The 21,357-nt window shown below is 38.6% G+C and overlaps 2 protein-coding genes across 4 annotated transcripts; one reads left to right on the forward strand and one right to left on the reverse strand.

The window, feature by feature from the left end:
- The first annotated feature begins 143 nt into the window (after positions 1 to 143).
- Positions 144 to 3,653, forward strand: LOC118425775 (5-demethoxyubiquinone hydroxylase, mitochondrial-like). 3 transcript variants are annotated; one of them, XM_035834853.1, is made up of 4 exons: positions 144 to 259; positions 1,031 to 1,258; positions 2,293 to 2,425; positions 2,663 to 2,949. In XM_035834853.1, exons 2-4 carry the CDS (start codon positions 1,109 to 1,111, stop codon positions 2,947 to 2,949), a joined length of 570 nt encoding a protein of 189 aa, XP_035690746.1. In that variant the 5' UTR covers positions 144 to 259; positions 1,031 to 1,108. The 3 variants fall into 3 exon arrangements, with proteins under 3 accessions (XP_035690746.1, XP_035690748.1, XP_035690747.1); XM_035834855.1 differs by having other exon boundaries at positions 162 to 220; positions 2,663 to 3,653; XM_035834854.1 differs by lacking the exon at positions 144 to 259 and adding an exon at positions 467 to 576.
- A 6,095-nt stretch (positions 3,654 to 9,748) lies between these two features.
- On the reverse strand, positions 9,749 to 20,908 carry LOC118425770. The gene is made up of 9 exons (XM_035834841.1): positions 20,654 to 20,908; positions 19,618 to 19,727; positions 17,286 to 17,551; positions 15,932 to 16,196; positions 14,952 to 15,149; positions 14,467 to 14,624; positions 13,575 to 13,699; positions 12,940 to 13,101; positions 9,749 to 12,045 (listed from the first exon to the last, which is right to left on the reverse strand). The coding sequence occupies exons 1-9, from the start codon at positions 20,743 to 20,745 to the stop codon at positions 11,634 to 11,636; spliced, it is 1,788 nt and encodes a 595-aa protein (XP_035690734.1). The 5' UTR covers positions 20,746 to 20,908; the 3' UTR covers positions 9,749 to 11,633.
- Between the last annotated feature and the right edge of the window lie 449 nt (positions 20,909 to 21,357).

The following is a 21,357-nucleotide window of genomic DNA, read 5'->3' on the forward strand; positions in this document are numbered from 1 at the left end:
TTACATACTTAAGTATAATCATATTCATACAAATATATAAGTTCTGTAATTTGATACATTTTGGTAAAAAAAACGTCAAAACAATGAGTCCAAATCAAACATGTTAGATGCTTACATATTTCATCCCCATTTAAAAGTGTTATCTTCCAAACCAAATATCGTCCTTCAAACCAAAGTTGGTCACAGTAAAACAGCTGAATATCGAGCTTTTCTTCCATTGGTGAGTTCAGTTTTTGTTCCAACTTGTTCAAGAAAAAAGGCGGGCCTATAGGACTGACGAATTGTGCTCAAAATTCTTCTGACTGCTAACTGATGTTTGTTTTTTAAAATTAAATGTTGTGTAACAGTGGGTGGGGAGGGGGGCATGTTCATACGAATTTGGGTCACCGGTCAAGGTTTTTATGGCACCCCTAGTTCATGTATTTTCGTGTTTGAAAATTATATTCATAGTCACTGATTTGCATGTCATTGCGCCATCATATTGGATATGTTTGGGTGTGTTGTAGATTTATTGAAAACTGTAGTAGTGTAGTATGCTGTACGGTTCATGTTTGTAGCAGACGACGTTTTTGTTGTGTAAGTATCCTTTACCATAATTACATGGACCGATGGAAGGCAATAAGCCCTTTCACGCATCCAACTTTGCATGTACAGTTCAAACGTAAACTTCAAGGCTCTTACACAGAAACAAAACATGTCTGGACATTGTTATACCAATCGACAGACAGATGGAACCATAGTATATCTGGACAATATACAAAACATGGTGGAGATGCTAACCAACTGATGGAGCCCATATATTCCTGGGCATATACATGAATAATACATGTTTGAGACATAACTGTATACAATATCACAAGTCAGGGCCTTCACATTTGCATTTGGATCTGTGAAGACATTTTGGCCTTGAGTTTCATAAGCTAATAGTTACATAACCAACAGTTACATATCATAAGGTTACATAATCTACAGTTACACAAGCTGTCTGCAAAGAATTCCTAATTCAAAAATATTCTTACTCTCCTCACAGGCTACCCTGTTGCTGCTACCTTGCCTTGGAACATACATGTACTAGTGCCCTGAGACACACGGGCAAATTCAGGACGTCATGGCGGGTATTGGGAGCGTAGTTCTCCGGCGAGCCATGAGTACGGAGTCCAAGCGGATGGTGGATCGGTTCATCCGCGTGGATCACGCAGGGGAGGTTGGGGCAAACTATATCTACCGTGGACAGATGGCAGTCCTGGGGAACACAGAGGTGGGGTGTTCTTTAACGGTTATTATTGTTTTTATTACACACAACCAGAACTTTTCCCAGCTTTAAATTTTTTCCGTTCGACTCATTGTTTGGGGGGACCATTTTTTTTTCTTATCAAACATACCATCTTAAGCTAATGAAAAACGACTTTAAGCAGTTACATGTCATAAAGTCCAGATTTTTGGGACAGTGAGGATGATAATTTTTTTTTCTATCCCAATGTTGCACAAGCAAATTTCCTAATCTCCAAGTAGATTCCTCCAGTGGCATAAAACAGTAACATAAGCTGGGGAAGGACTTCAGCTGGCAGAGGGGTAAAATTGGCCACCGCTGATTACAAATTTCCATCCTGGGACGGAGGGACGGGTCCTTGATACAGCCCTGCATACAACTGCGTTTCATGTGGTCAAATATTACTTAACAATCTCAATTCTTGAGTGCAGCACACTACTATCCAGAAGGGATGTCGGTCTGTGATGCTGCAGTACCTAAAGGTTTAGCTTGGGGGCTAGAATTTCCATGTTTATTTGGAATCATCTCAATAACAACCCGCATGTCAAAATTCATACAAATCCATCAAAATGATCTCAAGTTATGTTTGCAAAAACCCAAATACAACCAAAAACAGTAACAACCATCACCTTGGAATCTCCCTCCTGAATGTAATGCAGGGCTCAAAATACTTTTTGCGCATACCTGCACTGGTGGGATAGAAAATTACCTGCACCATACAAATTTTACCTGCACCACGGATTTAGGAATTATGGATCATATCAAATTTGTTCAGGAACCATTGCTTTATTTTTCTTTTATACTTTATACTGTAGATGGTAAAAACAATCCACATGCACCTACATCATTGGCCATTTATGTATAAAACCCAGTACATAGACCAGTGCAGGTTAGGTGCTGGTAGATATTAGAAATACCTGCACAGCTCCAATTTTACCTGCACTAACCTATATATGCAGGTGGTATTTCGAGCCCTGTACTAGTAATGATATATGAATAAACCTGTGTCTTGTTCCTACCAGGTTGGCAGAGTAATCCAGCGTATGTGGGACCAGGAAAAGGAGCACATGGCCAAGTTTGAGGAGCTGATACCCCAGCACAGAGTCAGGCCCACTGTGTTGTTACCTATATGGAATGTAGCAGGCTTTGTACTAGGTACGATACTAATGTAGTAGTACTGGTGTAGTAGTACTGTGGTACAAAAATGCAGATATCACATTAGACATAAATCATGCGAATCAGGGCATCATTTGCATAAATGGTGAGAAATTGCTGCAATGTAACAGTCTGGGTCAGAGAACTTTAGTAGAATATTTTGCCATGTCCACTAATTTTCCATTTTGTGATTGGAACACCTAAATGCAGTTCCCTTCTCTTTGTGACATATTCCAGGTGCTGGCACTGCCCTATTGGGTAAGGAAGGAGCCATGGCATGTACTGTAGCTGTGGAGGACAGCATAGTGGAACACTACAACAGTCAGATCAGAGCTCTCATCGAGGACGACCCAGAAAAACACAAGGAACTCTTAGAAGTCATCAAGAAGTTTCGGGACGAGGAACTGGAGCACCATGATATGGGACTCGAGCATGACGCAGAAGCTGCGCCTGCGTATCAGACTTTGACTAATGTGATCAAAGGAGGGTGCAAGGCAGCCATCTGGCTATCAGAGAGGATTTAGGAAGACTGTACAGTAGGGGTGGGTATGGTGTACCTGTACAAAACCATTTTTTTCCTTGTTGGATGGGTCCGGAAAAAACAGACCTGAAAAAAACAACAGTGAACCGGATTTTTGACCGATTAGAAATTGAACAGATTATACTGGCAGGCGTTCATGTATTTTGGGGCTTATTGGTCCAAGAAAATAACAAGAACAAAGCAGAGGAGAAAATTCTCCTGGTCATTCTTACCAAGTTTGTACAGTCAAACTTGGTCTAAGTTAACAGAGGTGTTAGTGTTTACATGAAAATAGGACTTCAAAACACCAGCAGAAGTCCGATACTCCATCCAACAGAATCCTTTGTAAATTGTAGTGACATGGACCATTGTTTTAAGTATCGCCCATTCACAAGTTTTCACAGACAATTAGGACAAGGACCTGGACCTGATCCTCTGGACCTCTGGTAGCTAAGCTGAGATAGTAATTAGTGAGTGTTGTATGCAGTTGTTGAAAGACTAGTGTTAAGAAGAGACTCATTGATAGACCAGAAATGGTCATGTCACATATTAAATGGCAAAGAAAAAAGAACATTGAAGTATTTATTTCCTTCTTCATGTAAGTGATATTCAATTTTCTCACATAGGAAATTATTGTTATGATGTACCACTTTGTATTCCTGTTCATATAAGCATTCATGAGGTCATATTAAAACATTTTTGGACTTATGTTTTGAGCCTTTATTGAAACCTAGGAAAGCATCAGACAAGGGTTATGTAAATATTCCCTCTGGTTAGCACAATACAGTAGATCTTTGGCTAGAACAATAAATCAGAAAGATATAAATCATATCTAACATGAATACATGTGGAATTTATAAATTCTCTTTCCCTTCATAAAATTATTTTGAACAATGAACATGTGGCGGAGCAGCATACATTTTGTCAATCCAAAATAAAAGAAAATGAACCTGATAAATTAAATCATAGAAGTCGACATATTAATTTTTCAAAATAGGTAACAGTAAAATACTGGATACTAATAGAAACAGACAGCATTAATTTTCTAATAATATTGTTAAATATGTGCCAGTGGGAGTCAATACAACAAACAATGGAAGACTGTTTCTTTTTATTGCATCTTTTCATTTTGAAATTCAACTGATAAATTCAGAGACCATGTGATGAGTCCATTTCTCATCAAATCAATAAATACGGTCATCTTTTAGATTACTTGTTTCAAAAGACCTACTATCAACCATGCTGCATGTTATAAAGCCTAGGAAAGAAATGTTGTGTTCCACTGCCTTATACTGCCAAATGTATTATACATCTGGCAAAATTTTAACATGTTTTGTACAGCATGTCAGCTCATCTGATATCTCAGGAACATTTATGAATATGAAAACAAAATGCACTAAATTTGCAACTTTGTCCAACTAGTGTTCCCATGAAGTCACATAGAAGTAATTATTAGGGCTGGGTACAGGTACAGAAAATTCAGGTCCAGGTCCGGTCCAAAGGATTAGGTCCAGGTCCGGACCTGAACCTGGACCTGATGCAGTATGACTCATACCGATGGTCCATTTTACTACAAAGAAATCTGTTTGGTAGAGTATTAGACTTACACTGCCGTTTTAAAACCATACAACGCTAACTGCACCTGTACGATTGGCTGTAAAACTTGGTAGAAATTACTATAAATTCTACTCTACTTCACTCTTGTTATTTTCTTCCATCTGCAAGCGCTAAAATGTGTGAATGCCTGATAAAATAATCTGTTAATTTTCGAATCGGTCCACATCCGGTCCACCTAATTTTTTTCAGGTCCGGTTTTTCTGGACCGGTCCAATAAGAAAAAACGGTTTTGTACCGGTACGCAGTACCGATACCCAGCCCTAGTAATTATGTATAAGGCGATTGCAATGGTAAGAAGTTACCTTGTACAATACATTTCTGAGGCACGATGAAGGCATACAGTTCACAATAGCAATAGTTCAAGTTATTGAGGACCACTTTTTGCTTTTCCACAAGGGTTCAAAATTGTTATTATTAAAGAGCAACTGACCATTCCTGGGTAATAAGCAAAAATTCATTGTTGAAATCTCTTTCAAAATCGTTGAAAATGTATTCTGAGTTGACCAATCATTTAACACAAAAAATTATTCTTTGCTTCTATACACTATATAAAAATTCAATTTTTCTTTCTGGCTTTGTCAAATATTGTGAGCACTTGCTATAAAAATTCAACACACTGTACCAGCATGTATATTCTGAATTTCATAATTGTAAAATTTCTTCTCTATAAAATCCAACTAAATGAAATAAAATTTAAACTTTGTATCACATTTTATAGGAATAATTATTTTCATAGATATGAAACAAACTTTTCATATATTCATATTTCGTGCACTAGTACAAGGTTCATAGTTGCAACAAGTCCGTTCTTTTATGAACACTACTAGTGCACAACCAGCCTAGCTATATGCAATCACCATATCTAGTACATATACCATGTCCTCAATTCTAAATCTGCAACACATTTTTCATTACCACTAAGAGGACTTTATTTCAGTATTTGTTTGTTTCTTAAATGCAGAGGTAATGCAATGGAAATGCATGGCTGAAATGGGACAACTTTGAAATTAAAAAAAAACAAAATTTCAAAACAGTCTAAAAGCTGGTGTAGTGGCATTGACAAGCCTACATATTACCTATTATACTGGCCAACACATACTTGCACATATACTTGTAAATGATAAGGGTAAAGGTAGTCCCATGGCATTTTATTGAGTGGGTTGCTATCAAATGTGTTGAACATGGTAGTAGAAGGAGGAGCGCTAGCCCATTCCTCTTTTTCCACCACCTTTTAGTTTTACCTCTTCAACCAAACCCTTCTCAAACTCCATATCTGTGCCACACTGGTGCGGCACGTTCCGGGCATTAGCTTGGCACTTTGTGTACCTGTGCGGCACCAATTTACTTCCCTGTGGACCTTTGTATTGGTGCCGCACCAGTCCTCCCACAATTAATCATCATTTATCATGCAGGCTAGCAGGACTGCATGTCCCTGCCTGGGTTACATGTCAACTTCTTCGCTGGACAGGGGGTTAGCAGGGGGTGGTCACACCTTATTAAGGTCTGCCCTGCTGCCTGGGGCTGCCCCAGCCACATGTGCCACTGGCTTGAGTTACAGTACATGTATCAAGGCAGTTTTGAAATTCTAGTATTTCTTGTTGTCCAAAAAGAAGGAAATTAGAAACTATGTAGATGGATGTTCTTCTTTGTTATGGTTTTGTTTTGTTTTGTCAATGAGAGTATAGAATGTAGGGAGAAAATACATCCTTGGCATATGCTACATGTACATGTATGCTATGACTGTGAGTCTTTGACTAGGGTAGATATGTATATTTGTTGTAACCAGGCAGTACAGTAATGGGTAAATATTCAGTTACATTTTGAATCCATGCAGTACAAACCTTGATTGCAATTGTGCTGGTTCAGTGACATCAAGGTGACTTTATTTTTGACTTAACTATTACACAAGAATCCCTGAAAGACTTTGACATAACTTTTTTTGATAGTTCACGATTCTTGGCTCTGAAATACTATGACAACAAATGGCAATTAAATTGAGCAAACTTCAGTACTTATATACACCTGCCCAGGCACACCCTTGAAAGTGATCTTTCCACATGTAATTGAGGTCATCAGTGTCATATATACAAATGTATGCTGGGCCCCCACTAGTAGAAGCAAGATCTAGAGCATGCCAGTCTGTAGCCAGCCTGACATCATTCATTAACTATCAATGGCTAATGTCTCCAAATTCATGGAAATTTTTTGTTGTGTGTTGAACTTATGTTGGTAAACGTACCGTAAAGGTAACAGTTTTCAACAGATGTGCAGGCGCAAAAGGATATAATTTATATTTCCAAGATACATGTATCTTCGACTTCCATCTTTACAGTACAGATGACAGCGGGGGGATATGATCCAGGTCTACAAGTTTTTAACAGGCAAAGAGAGAGTTCAGGCAGACACCTTTTTTTGAGAGGGTGGAAAACACAACAAGAGGACACAGTCTAAAGTTGAAGATCCCCCTGGCTAAGTCGAGGTTGAGAGCCCAGGCTTTTAGCACAAGAGTAGTAAAGAACTGGAACTCCCTGCCAGAGAAAGTGGTAAATAGTATCAAGGTGAACCAATTCAAAAACCAACTAGACAAACACTGAGCCATCTGATGTATGAGCGTGCCTAGCCGATGACCTGAAGTGACAAGATCAGTCCACTACAGGAGTCCACTCCTCCCTCGACTGAAGATGGTATGCATGGTATGCATTTGTGCTGTAAAATTTAATGTACATGTATTTACTATGATTTAGTTTGCAGGGATTTAATTTCAGGGAAGCAGGGAAAACAGGATGTTCGTGGTGGCTTTGAGTTTGCAGTAGCGCCATATATACTGGAGTCAAATACTGTAAAAATATATGGGAAATGTTCACAGTGGTCTTGCAAAAACTAAACATAAAACCATCATGAACTTTCTGCATTCATAATATCTCAAGGCAAGCTACATGTATAAGGACATAATATCATTGGCAAAGCTTTTTTTTTTTTCAAAGCAGCCTCCAGCCAGTCAAGGAAACTTTTGAAGGTTTGTAAATTATTGTAACCTGCTCACTAGCCACAGAGAGAGTGGGTCTAATAAGAAGCAACAGCATGAAATTTTCTAACAGCCATTACTGATATCTATTTTGCCCAGGCATGTCATTTATCATAACCAGTCAAGTTATTTCCTATAAAGCACTACATATAGAGGAAACCCTTGTCTTATAAAGGATAAACAATGTGCCATTTTTGCTGAATTTCAATTCCTGAAAAAGAAATTGGGACCCCTATGATGTAAATCCAATCGATGATGATAACTTTCAAATAGATTTTAAAGTGTTCATGTGAAATACAAAGATATCTAGTATTTCCGAATCAAAAGAACAAAACCTGTTAGAAAAACTTTCAAAACTATTAGTATTACAATTTTTTCAAGACATGTGCATGACTAAGGGCATGTTACAAATGTAGAGTCCAACTCATGTTTGTATTGTTTTATATTTCATAATATATTGCTACTGTGAGTGAGCTTTAATGCTATTATCATTGCCACTATTTTATTCTCGGTCCAACTTGAACTGGGCCACTGATTGTCTGGCAAGAAATACCTTTTTGTACCAGTGGTACTGTGCAACTGTACCTACCCCTAGCTACTCTGCTGATCCAAGCTATTTTGGGAGTCGACCGCTGGGACGGGACATAACATTTCCAAGATGATAAACAGAACTTCAGAAGTCCTGTATTTCACACTCTGATATCTGCTTATTTGAAGTCTTCAATCCCTAATTGAGCTGTTCACATTCAGAACACTAGATTATTTCAGCCTGCTTGGTCCAGAAGCAAAGAGATGTCTCTTGAAGTTATGTTTTGTCTTTGATTACACACTAGATTACACAGAGCATACCATCATCTGCAAAGATGGAAGAATGCCTACAGTACACACTAGATGACTAGATTAGCTATCTCATCTATTTAACCTAGCATTAAGAGCAAAAAAAAGGTGGAACCTACCATGGAGGCTAGGTGGGCCTCTATGAGATGGACTATAGTATAGAAGCAAGATTTAGTCAGTCTAGAACAAGTGTGTGTCAGTAGCTAGTCTGACAACATTCCTGAGCTATCGTAGAATGCAAACTCCACTCGTCTCCAAATTTATAGAAAATCAGCTCTTCTTCAAGTTCGTGTGTTCTGAAGTTTTTCTGGTAACTGAAGCCAACAGTTTCAAAAGATATGCAGGGGCAATGTCTCCAAGATACTAGTACTTTAAAACTGTATTCATTTATTTTAATAAGTGATCAGGGTTTTTATTTTGTGATTACCGTAGCAGGAAAATAGAATGTTTGTGGTGGTTTTGAGTTACATGTAACAGTGAATGCGCAGTCTTGCACATTTCTTAAATAAACATAACTCCACTGTGAACTTTCTATATTTACAATTATATCTCAAGGCAAGCTGTATAAGCATGCAGAGAGAATATTGGCAAAGCTTGAATTTTTCAAAGCTCATGGAAATTATTGAAGGTTTGTTATGCCCCATGCTTGATCACCCCACCCCCTCCCCACCACCAAAACAACAACAACAACAAAGCAGCAGGTTTTTCTAACAGCCATTACTGGAATCTACCCTACACTATAAGCAACATGCCATTTTTCAATTAATTCCAGTTATTGAAAAGAAACTGTGACTTTTACAGTGAAAACTAAATTACTGATAACGGGGGCCGCCCTAAGATGGTTCCTGTCCTAAGATGGCACGGATTTTTTTCTGATCTCATTATCCATAATTAAATAAAATAAGTTGTTTGTTGCAAGTGACTATGCTGATTACAAAGGTAAATAAACAAAGTCCAAGCACACATTCAAAATATACCGGTATTTTAACATATTTACTTACTTTTTTTAAAAATAATTCTATCAGTAAGGTTGGCAGAGTGCTGAATCACTGCGGTCACAAGTCTCTGCGTATTGGCGGTTCGTGTCGCTAACTCTACCAGTCACACAACTGCCATACACATAAGAAAGAAAGCTCCATAAAACACTATGAATATGGGTCTTTAAATGTTTGTTGAGTAGAAAGGCTTTACCATGTGTAAGCGATATAAACATCGCCACCATTGTAATTTCACAAGGGAGTGTGGCCGTGAAGGTGAATAGAGAGTGCTCCAAAGATTTATTTTGACTGTAACAAATGATTCGTGCTGTCTATGAAAATAAAACTTGATAGAGAGATGTAGATGATATTTTCTGATAATTAGACAGAGTTTTGTTGATGTTGGCAGTGTCGCTTTTTCGTAATGCATTCACAATCAGTGCATTCAGCCCATTGCCCGTCAAAATATCAGCTGGATTGTTCTTGGTGTCCTCATTAAAATAAGAAGTACATACACTAACAGTCAGGATTTTACTGTCAAAAGAATTGTCTCACAGTGTTTGCCGCTTGTAACACGCAGCGCGAAAGTTTCTTGGCGACATGAATGCATTTCCTATTCAAGTATATGCATGTTGTTCCATCCATGTGTCAAAATTTCAGTCATCAAATGACCATTCTCTGAGGCAACGAGCGCTGAGGGCCATGAGTTTGAGTGTATGAAAAGTGTGCCATGTGTTAATAACAAACAATACCATGGACGGAATAAGGTTTCAATATGAAATACGAATTGATACTTATTTCCTAATAAAAAGAACCTGTCAGAAAAGAAGTAATTTTTCAAGATGTTTATTACTACGGATATGTTACAAATGGAGAGTCGAACAATGTTACATTTATGGACTTGGGAGGAAAATATTTGGAAGAAACCTACAATCTATTGGAACTGTAACAGTGATATAATGCTGCTGTCAGTTGAACAGGGAGTTTTCCCACTAGCTATACAATGTACATTGATATGCAAGCACAGTTGATAAGATACTGGCTTAGATTTAATTAACTTAGTCTAACAAATGACAGGCCTTTTAAAGATCTAGAGAGCATACTTCTGTTTAGCTACAATAAGGCTGGGCTGTCCAAGTGACATACATGTATTAGAATAGATTATATAGATTATATAGAATAGGATAGTTAATATATATTTTGTAGATACCTGGCAGTCTGAGGGTGAATCACATTTCTAGTACAAACATCCTCTTTAAAAAGACCTACAGCTTATCACCCTATGATAGCATTAACATTAAAACACATTAAGGTCAACAAGTAAGCACTAGTATTACACAATGATTAAGATTGTCAAAAAACACAAAAACAAATTGTTTAAAGTCTGTACTGATTCTATTCTATTATAACAGTGCATTTTGTAGAATTTATATGTAGTACTACTCATGGTCCTGCGAGACCGACGAGTGCCTTTACTTACTTTCCTTATAACAGTTGTGAGCCAAGAGCAAAAAATTGGATGTTACTTACATGAAAATGTTGAAAGAAAGGTATATAATGTTTCATGGAGAGACTGTGTAACCAACAAGCAACTACATGTATACGGCCCACTCCCAACCATTTCACCTGTGGCGTGACAGCGCATGTGGTTCGAGGTGACAAACCGGCAGGGAAACTGATTGGCTCCATGTTAAGAATTGACTCCAGATTAGGAAGGTGCAGACTCAGTACATAACATTAAAGACAATGCTCGAAAGAAACTGCTTTAATGTCTATTGTGAATGACAGCTCATTCTGAAAAAGATCACCGATGTAAAACCAAATGCATATCAGACATGGCTTCCAAAATTTTTGGCTTAACCCTGCTGTTAATTTGGAATATATTCAAGAACTGCATGAAAGATGTGTTTCTTTCTGAGACAAGAATTGAAGAAATACATTTGTACAAAAGGGTTAATTAACTAGCAACTTAGTGCAAAATAAAAAAAACAACTTGAAAACTGTATACATACTTTATAGAACTAAAGCAAACATTTGCCAAATTGAAAACTGTGCCAACATCAAGCTAGTAACACACCTTAGCCAATGAGACATGTCCAACATCATGTCCCCCCAAAACCCTGCCCAGCATGAGGGTGATACAGAGTACAGAATAGGGTCAGTTCCAAGTTTTACAGGGACAGAGGTTGTACTTATAGCAACAGCTATTGTTTTACAGGGGGTGAATGTAAGTCAGTCTTTTTCAACCCTATTTGGAAATGTTGCTACATAGCTGTTGCCCTTGATGTACATGCTCACCACCTTACCAGATATGTTACTCAACTTTACAGCAGCACATGCTTCTGTCTTTCTACATTTGAAAATGTGGGGAACGGAATACAAAGGATGTGAATTTTCCAAATCCCCTTGGGCAGGACCAACAGGCTGAAAGCACTGCACAATTGCATAATGACGGGATTCGACTAAGTCACACTGACAGTTTGCTGTAGCACTGCAGCTGCATGTTCGAACAGATGCCTGTAGAAAGTACAGCACTTCCCCAAAACAGGTGATACCATTTGACACAAAAGCAATTGTGTATGAATTGTGCCTGACAGCTCTAGTGTATAAGCGAGAGTGTATCATCTCGCCTTCCTTCATCAGTCTGAAAAAGAAGAAGAAAAATGCCCATTACTTCATCTTAATATATATTATAGAATTCTTATCATTTGGCTCTGAAATATTTGAATTTTTCCTTAGCATCATTCAGCAATTGCAAATCCCACTACCAACAACAAGCCGAACATCATAAAATTCAGTCATTAGCCTTATCGAGCTAAATTTGTATCCCTTTTCAAGGTCTGTAAGATAACAACTTGAAGAGAATTGATGCTGACCATCCCTCACCCCCCAACACAAACCATTCTCATGCACATGCACACAAATGTTGTCCTTTTTCGTGATGATTTTGTTAGTCGTGCCACCGCATTGAGTGCATTTTGCCCATTTCCCATGACAACACGACCTGGATTGTGATAGATTCAGCCCTCCTCGTGGGAGACAAGAAGCACACACAATTACAATTCTACTGTCAAAAAAAAGCTATATCATAAAATTAGAATTTTTATTTGTTTATCTAAATTGGTTATCAGCTTCCGAAGAGAGCAAATTCCAAAAGCGTGTCAAGTTAGGGTGCACTGTCTAAGGCAGCTCAAAATCGGAAGTTATATTCACGATAACGTCCTCAGTGTTTGCCAGTTGTAACGCGGAGGGTGAAGGGTTCATGAACCATATGAATGTATTCCTTATCACAATATGGTCTTTATATGAATGTGTTAAAAATTCATTGATCAAAACTTGACCTCATTTTGGCAACTAGTGATGGAACACCGTGAGTTCGAGCGCGTAAAAAAGCGTAACATCTTAGGGCTGCCCCATTATATGTATAAAGATGGAATCAATAGAAGGAAGGACACATTTTTCCTTGTTATCATATCAAATACAATATACAACATCAATGTAGTAAGTAGCAGTAAGATGGCTTAATAATATAACTGACCTCTGGTACACCATGAATCGTTCTGGCACAAATTCTACATTGGCCAGCACCACATCGACATGACATTTCTTCAAACTGCCATACGTTCCATTTGCCCTTCGCAACTCCTCCTTTAAGGAGCCGACCATGTAGTAGCCTCTGGCAATTTGTTCGAAATTTGACCTAACAGGAAAAACATGTTCATCATCAGTTACTGCTTCTTCACCAAGAAAGAACTCATCATTTTTGTAGAATAATTTCTATAAGAATGTCAACATCATAATACATTGTATGTCACTGTCTGATTTAATACATGTAGGTGGTTTCTCTACCTTTTCTCCTTCCTTTCCTTGCTATGGAGTTTGTACCAAGCAGTCATCTAGAAAAGGCGCCATGCTTTTATCTCATTAGCCTAAATCTAAATTAAATGAATTTAATGTTTCTGAAGAAATTTGTTTTATATGTCCTCATGTTTGCCATACGGACCATAGTTTGAGACTTATAATGCTGCTAGCCATAAATGCAAATCAAAAGGTTGTGGTCACACAATAAACATGTTCTTGTTGGAACAGCATATTGTTGTAAAAAATGTCATGACATTTAAAGTTACTTCACACCTGTACTTACGCAAAATAATGACTGTCAAGAGGACATACCTTTCCTCCGGTGATTGAACGACACTGTTCAGCTTGTCCCACAGCTTCTTTGCGGGTGTTCCCGGCTCAAAGCACTGGTCACCCATCTCTGCAAACCTCTGCAGGATTGCAACAGCTCTTAAGACCTTGTAAATGGAACAAAAGAATTGATATTCTTAGATGATAACCTAAGGCGTATGTTTCATTTGAACACATTAAATACTTCTTGGTATTGTGGTATCAGTATACTCATGCTTGTTTTGCATGTCCTCAAGGGTAACTTAATTCTTAGATAGGAATACTCCTGGTTCTAGTAATTATAAACTGTAAATCTTCAGTAGAGCATCATAAAATACACACAAAAAAATGAAATGATTGACAAAACGATTAAGAATGCGCTTCAACTTGAGTGTTAAAAAAATTAATCAGCTGATGTACATGTATGGAGTGAACCAGCAAGCCAAGGATGACTGACATATATATAATGAGATACTCTTTTGTAAGGGCAAGACATTTTTGAGAGATTACATGTAGGGAACATGAAATGTATTGTGCCAGCTTCTAGCATCTATGATATGACCCTTGAGTCCAGCCTTGTTAGCTTTGGTCCGTTCCAAGTTGCTGCCCTGCCGTGAGGGTATATTCATTGATTCAAGGATAGGGATTTGTTGTTACTGTAACAGTGGTTCAAGTACCGCCTACCATCCTTGCCAAGGAGCTCAGAGCTCTTTTGGTGACAGCGGTTGCGTTCTTACTTTGTAATCTGCTGACCCGAGTTTGATCTCAGTTGTCGGCATGTTTGTTTCTGTATCTGTTCTTACTCGCCCCTCTAATTTCTCCATAACATCAAATGGTTGCACATAAATGTTTCATAAAACTAACAGGTGTAAACAACTCAAATGCTGAAACCAACCTGCTCTTCCACTGCCTGCGTACCATGGATCAGTCGCAGCACTTGGCCGTTAACATCTTCGAAGAAAAAGCAGGAATGGGCCCATAATGGCCCCAGTTCCCTCACTGTGTCCGCATAGTGAAGCAGTGAATGCACATTGAGGGATACTCGAGAGGTTCCTGTAGGATTTAGTACAGACATGTAGTTAGGGAACATTCTAGTGCATACTATTTTTCAATGGTATTCAAATTGTGCATATTTGTAAATTTTAAATTCGAATGAGTTCAGGACCATACAATCATTACAATGTCATGTACATTTATTTTCCTTTGAGGTGTATAATTAGCCCTTTTGTTTTATCATACTTATTGTAGAAATTCTTTCTTAGTAAATGTTACCTAAGGTGCAGCAGCATTAAACAAGTAGCATGCTATTACTTCACAATCAATCTTGATTGTCTTTAGGTTCATCATTTTTAAAATTCATTCTAAGGAATGGGGACGTACCATACAGCTTTTCAAACCCATTGACAAACTGCTTCAGGTGGTCATCTGCTGACTGCAGCTCTGCTTCAGTTATGGTGTCTTTGAGAAGGATGTGAAGCCCAGTGACCAGCAGGGTGTAGTTTTCATAGTAGTCGGGTGGCAGGAAATGCTGCATGATGGGGAGGCTGTAGAATAATAACCAGGCCCTGTACTCCGATGCTAAAAACAGATACAGAACACCTTAATTAACAAGTGGAGATGATGTAAAAATTACTTTTTCATTAATCAAAGTGGATGGGTCATGATTTATGGTTGGATGGATGGATGGATGGATGGTTTGCAAACCACATGCATATATTACCACATGTACATGAAAAATGCCCTATATTTGAAAAAAAATAATAATTCAATGTGTACATTTTCCCTCTGTGTGAATTTTTTTAACGTACTCAATTCTTTTACTTATGTTGACAATTGAAAATATTGAGATAGATCAAAATTTACTTGCAAAGCTCAAGAATAGGGGACTGGGTTCGCAAAAACTTGAAGTGTTCATGGGCAAACCAGCATTAGTTATTGGAGGTTCTTCTTCTATGCATTATAAATCCAGCTGGTACCAGTCTCATAGCACAATTTTATTCCAGTCATTTGCTGCATAAACCACCTCTGGTTTGCCTTCAAGGTGTCTCTGTTACCTTACTGTCATTTGCCAAGTACCTGCATATACTAAGTAGACTATAGTTAACTGGTTAAAGTGCACATACATTTGCATTTTTGTTCCCCGCTAAGTGTGTTGGTCTTTCCATACCCTCTTAATTTTTGTTGATTAGTTGAGTTCAATCACTGGGCAACCTGGCTACAAAAAGTTATTTGAACCCTGTAATAGGCTTAACACCTACCTGTGAGAAATGTGGTTCAGCAAAGAAACATTTGTAGATCTAATATTGACTCCATTATATAACTTTGAAAAGAATTTGAAGTAAGTGTGAAGAGGCACCCACCTTTCCAGTGCTGCATGTGGTCTTGTATTGCTCTCGGAGTTCGGTGAATATCAAGAGGTGGCCTCATCGCTAGCATCATCTCATCAATTTCCTGCAAATGGTGCCCACAGTAGTACCTTTGTGTTTTGGCAGACTTGAACCAAAGGCTCATGAGAGCCTTTGTTATTCCCAGAAGGCTACCGTGCATGTAATCGATCGTCATCCCACTTATGAGATTGAACCTTGGAGCAAGGTTCAGCCAGGACGGTCCCTTGATTCCATACACCTGATTGGACAGATACCATGATAGTGTACATGAGGGATATCATATTTGCAATGTACATGCACACACAGTAGTACAAAAGAATTTCAAGTCATTTGGACCTATATACCGGTATTCACGATTTTAACACCTGGCTCCAAGCAAGAAAATTTCAAGATAGATTTCTTTCTACTACCAAAGGAAAAGTCTCTGTTTCCTACCATTTATGTACCATTATCTTCATGTCTTGTCTTCATGTCAACTTAACAGATCCAATGCATAGAGTGTGAGTCACATGTCCCAATGGGTTTTACAGCTTTTTAGATAATCATCCAGCTCTATAGCTTATACATGTTAAGAATAAGACTTTTAATGCCTCAGTAGTTAGCGGTCCTGCATAGTCATAACTGTTATGCCTTATGTATAGCCACATGCATAACTACATGTATAAGTATCACACCATATCGCAATGCATTTCTCATCAAATAGATAAGGAAAAGGGCACTTTTTAGGCCTGGGCATTGAGCCATAGCAGACAGTGTTGTTAAAATACCCATAGACTTGCAGTACAACACAAGTGTACCTTACTATCTTTGTAATCTAATTCCCCTTAAATAGTGTTAAATCTGTGATACAACAAAAATTGATGGGTTATGCTCGGCTCTTAAAAAAATCTATATCCAGTTTAAACTTCTGCTTTTTGGTAAGACCAAAGTGAAAATTGTGTAGAATTGTTTTCCATTATGGTATTTTGAAAACTGAAATTGATTAATGCATTTGCATTTGGGACCATAGGAAAATATACTGACAAAAACCATCACAAGTATCCTAACAAAATTCAGAATTTTGACAGTCCTGCTTTGATTTTATCTATAGAATCTAGTACTGTAAATGCATTTAAGTTCGCAGAGCGGAAAATAGACTTTTTGCGGTTGTTTTAATTTCGCTGTAGCACAATGCACCGCAATCTCTTACTGTTATGGAAAAATGTTTGCGGTGGTTTTAAATTCGCTGTAAAGCGGCCGCCGCAAAAACCGCAAAAACATTACTCCACCGCGAACATTTCTGCATTTACAGTTACTGTTTCTCTAAGATGCCAAGACAATGCCATACCGTAGTCTGTTGTATGTGTGCCTCCCTGGCATGGGCAAGGGTTTCTTCATGTGTTCTCAGGGGGTCTTGTGCACCTTCAGCACCACATGGATACTGGTGCCGACGATCATTATGTGTGCCTTTCTGTAGACATTTTGGACAGCCATAATATCCATTGTGTGCCACCATGTCCATCACAAGAGCCTTCGCCTGCAGATCGCATGAACAGGCCAAGAGAAATGCCTTGCACTCAAAGGGAGTCGTGTCAGGTGGTCTCACTTGAAATCCTAAATGAAACAAAATGAAGGTTCTGCATGTTAAGAATTGTTATTGTTTAACTCGACATGATCCTATTTCAGTATCATTTAGAGTGTATACTTCTGACATGGTACATAATGTATGGCTTGTGCTTTGCCTGGTTGTTCTTGTGCTTTGGTCTCGGCAATAGACAAACATCTGGCGCATGTAGGGTGGGAGTTTACTGTTCAGAGCTTTGTAGAAGAGTATATGGCGTTATAGTATTGATGTGTTGCCTTAATGTCCTTCCAGCCCAGCCTAGAGTGTACTTCAGTTGATGGTGTCCTGTGTGGGGCCTTCAGGATTAGTTTTCCCGCCCGATTTTGCATGGTTTGTAGCTTCTGTAGGTCCTGATCTGGAGCAGTGTCCCATGCCGTGCAGGCATATGTTATGTGTGGTAGAAAAATGGCGTTGTACAAGGTGTGGAATGCTGATGTTGTGATGAAGGGGCTGACGTGTTTCATCATAGATAGTGATTGCTCCCAGATTTTTTCCAACCTATCAACGATTAACCCCGAAACTGTACACAAATCTCTGCTCAATCCCAAGCAAAATGACTATTACTAGCTAGGATGTAGCCGAATCACCCAAAAACTTCACACAACCGTCATCGAGCCAAAATAAAAACAAACAAACCATAAATGCGATTTGGAGTTATCTGTGATCCAAATGTTTACAAAATGAGGAAAGGATAATTTTGATTAGAAATGAAAATGACCACTTTTTTGAAAATTGCTATTAATGTCCATTTCAGATAGCAATCAGGACACTTTCACTTTATTTATTTTACCAGGAAATGACTCAGGTCAGAGTAGACCTGCTTTACAGGCAACCCTGGGCACATAAGACACAACACAATAACAATAAAAACATATTACAGTAAGAGCATTTGAAATAACAGTCTGGAGTAAGACCCCGTTCACACTCAGAAAAACGATTCAAATAAAACTTTTATTCGAATAAAATTTGTTCTATCCGATCCAAAATTGTCTCCACTGGTTGAGGACTCCATGCTCTGCCATTTCTTTGGATGTAATACATTGTAATAATAATCTTCATAAATGTCCCTGTTTTTATGGACCTTCCCGAGCTTAAAGATAGACGTGGTCGAAACTACTTAAGGGTCGGCTAGTGTTCGGGGGCCAAATACAGCTATGTGTAAGCTAGGCTTTGAGTTAAAAACAACATGTCCACACCCTCACACTCAGGGTTGACAATTGCGGCAAAGCCTAATGATATCACCCCTAGGCCCTGACAACTCAGCCACAGAATTCGGTTATTAGGGGTGCCTTGCTTATAATATTAATGAGCTTGCCTGATTTGTCGCAGGCCAATCAGCGACCGGATTGCAAGTTTCGAGCAAACAGCGTACGCATGGTACGGCACGGCGTGCACAAAGATCTGTTTATCTTTGCGTGACGGTAATGTTTTTTTTTTTTCATATGCTAGGTCGGTATACGTTGATGCAGTGGTTACCTATACCCACAGAACTGACAACTGTTAAATTTGGTACCTAACTAAAGACGGCTGGACGCTGAAAGTACTGTGAAACGTTATGCCGGTACTGTTATCTTGCTCTTGAATATTAATGAGTCGCCTTATATGGCGCCTTTCCGAGCTTTCGACAACAAAAAGCCATCTCTCCGATGGGCTGACAGTTGGTTAGAAGCCACGCCCATAATAACCGAATTCTGTGGCTGAGTTGTCAGGGGTGATATCGTTAGGCTTTGCCGCGATTGTTGTCAACCCAGAGTGTGAGGGTGCATGTCCGGTGCCCAAGGCGTGAACCTAATGTCCTTCAAAGTTTTAAAATCAGGACTGATCTCTTCAGCATTTTCAGGGGTTCACAATTTTCTCACTTGGCAGACTACCGAGATTTCATGAAATTTCCATCATGGAAAAAATACACAAGGGATCCAGCTTGATATTTTCGGGGGCACACCCCCTTGACCCCTTACCACCCCCACCCCCTGTGCCACCAACATTGCATATAGTCAATGACAATCAGTAAGCCTACTTTTGCAAAGTATAATTGAAAACAAATTCAGTTACTTACCATCTGCAAGAGCCTTGATGCTTTTTGCCAGAGGAGGGAGGAAGATCCTCATCTTTGGTTTATATTCACCAAACCAAAGGCCAGCAAATACCATGTTCTCACGGCGTGTTCTGCAACATTCAACAAGGGAATGATTATAATACGTAAGTTGTCTTTTCCAAACTTTATTTCTGAAAAAGAAGGTTTTATATTAACTAAAAAAAATTTAAGAAAATATATATAAAAGGCCCCGTTCATGACGCAAAAAATGAAATGGTCCCATTGATTTGGCAAGCTGAAATGGATTATCATAAATTTGTCATCATGAACACTTTGTTTTGATATAAAGCGGATAATTTCCGAACCTCCACACAAGATGGATCTAAAACATTTTTTCGTTTTTAGTCATAAAATTCATTTTTATTATCGGGCCGCCTCCTGGTTGACTTAAGGGAACCAACAGTCCTGATATAGGAGGGGGGATGTGTCAGGAGATCCAGAGGAAACTTACAGCATGTTGGGAACTAAATGCCTTTCCAAGGACATGAAAAAATGCAGCTATAGCAATTAAGACATTGGCTCAGTTGCAATCAAAGACCAATAATATTATGCAGTCACAAGATCGTGCAGAATCACAACAATCTCAGAGGGTCAGAGGTCACATGACTATGCATTGTCATGCCAAGGAACTTAAACAAGGAACTGCCATCAGATTTGCAGGCCAAACGGATAGAACAGTTTTTTTGCATCATGAATGCATGGGGCCTTGTCATTTGCACTACCAAAACTGTACGTACATGTATGCATGACATTATTCATAGGGACTTATATGTAGGTGAAGGCTTTCATGGCTCAAGTACTATTACCCTGTCATACTGGTACCTTTTCAGTCTACCTTTTTATACTACGAGACACTGTTGGTGCTTAATTTCTTACATGCTGAAACATGCAAGGTTTGGTTTAATTGTTAACAATCAGTGCGTATGTTGAGTGCCGGAAAACTATTGAAATGTATTTCTGTTAATTTTACCAAAAAGTTCAAACGATGTGCACTTACCGCATTCTAAAAGGCAGTTCATTGATTGCCAGATATACTGGCCACAGGCCGTAGTTCGATGAACGGAAGACTTTTATCCCATCCGTGTTCATCAGGAAAGAAATGTTATGCTTGTCCTGGAGTTGTTGATTACTGGTGTAGATGGAACCATCTGTGATGTCTTCAATGGCTGATTGATTCTTCTTCTTTCGCTGCCTCTGTTTGATGATCTCTTGGTAGAAGCCTTTCCCTACAAAAACAATTAAAAAAATTGGGCAAATTGCAAAATTGAACAAAAATACCTACATGTAAAAATACCTAAAGCGAATTTGCACTGTGTTGTACTGTAGAAGTGTTTCACCAGTTATAGACTTCTAATCATAGGCTTAATGTTGTATTTCTACGCTTATCATTTGAAAGAAATGAAGAGTTCATAATTGGGCTACTGTATAAGACTTAAATCAGTTATCAAGGAGCTGCTAGGGTTTAAACAAGTTAATGTATTAATGGACTTACTTTGAAACATTGCTTGGAGTTGCGACAAAATGCTCATCTCCAGGAAGTAAAATGTGGACTTTGGTGATTGTAGGTTGCTATTACACCTGTTGCAGACTGCGTCTTCCTCGGATACACTGGTCAAGCAGGCTGAACAAAAGTAATGTCTTTGGACAGGAAATGTCAAGTTTTTCAGACTGAAAAACTTGTCGAAAAGGTACTTGGAAGTA

The sequence above is a fragment of the Branchiostoma floridae genome, chromosome 11 (genome assembly GCF_000003815.2).
Source record: "Branchiostoma floridae strain S238N-H82 chromosome 11, Bfl_VNyyK, whole genome shotgun sequence".
NCBI lineage: Eukaryota > Metazoa > Chordata > Leptocardii > Amphioxiformes > Branchiostomatidae > Branchiostoma > Branchiostoma floridae.

Bases quoted from the DNA above. Each gene is read 5' to 3' on its own strand.
- LOC118425775 (XM_035834853.1), top strand. From the start codon at position 1,109: ATGGCGGGTATTGGGAGCGTAGTTCTCCGGCGAGCCATGAGTACGGAG. The intron at 1,259-2,292 runs GTGGGGTGTTCT...TGTTCCTACCAG, and splicing joins CAGTCCTGGGGAACACAGAG to GTTGGCAGAGTAATCCAGCG. The intron at 2,426-2,662 runs GTACGATACTAA...GACATATTCCAG, and splicing joins TGTAGCAGGCTTTGTACTAG to GTGCTGGCACTGCCCTATTG.
- LOC118425770 (XM_035834841.1), bottom strand. From the start codon at position 20,745: ATGAACACGGATGGGATAAAAGTCTTCCGTTCATCGAACTACGGCCTG. The intron at 17,552-19,617 runs GTAAGTAACTGA...TGTTTCATTTAG, and splicing joins CATCAAGGCTCTTGCAGATG to GATTTCAAGTGAGACCACCT. The intron at 16,197-17,285 runs GTATGGCATTGT...CTGTCCAATCAG, and splicing joins CACACATACAACAGACTACG to GTGTATGGAATCAAGGGACC.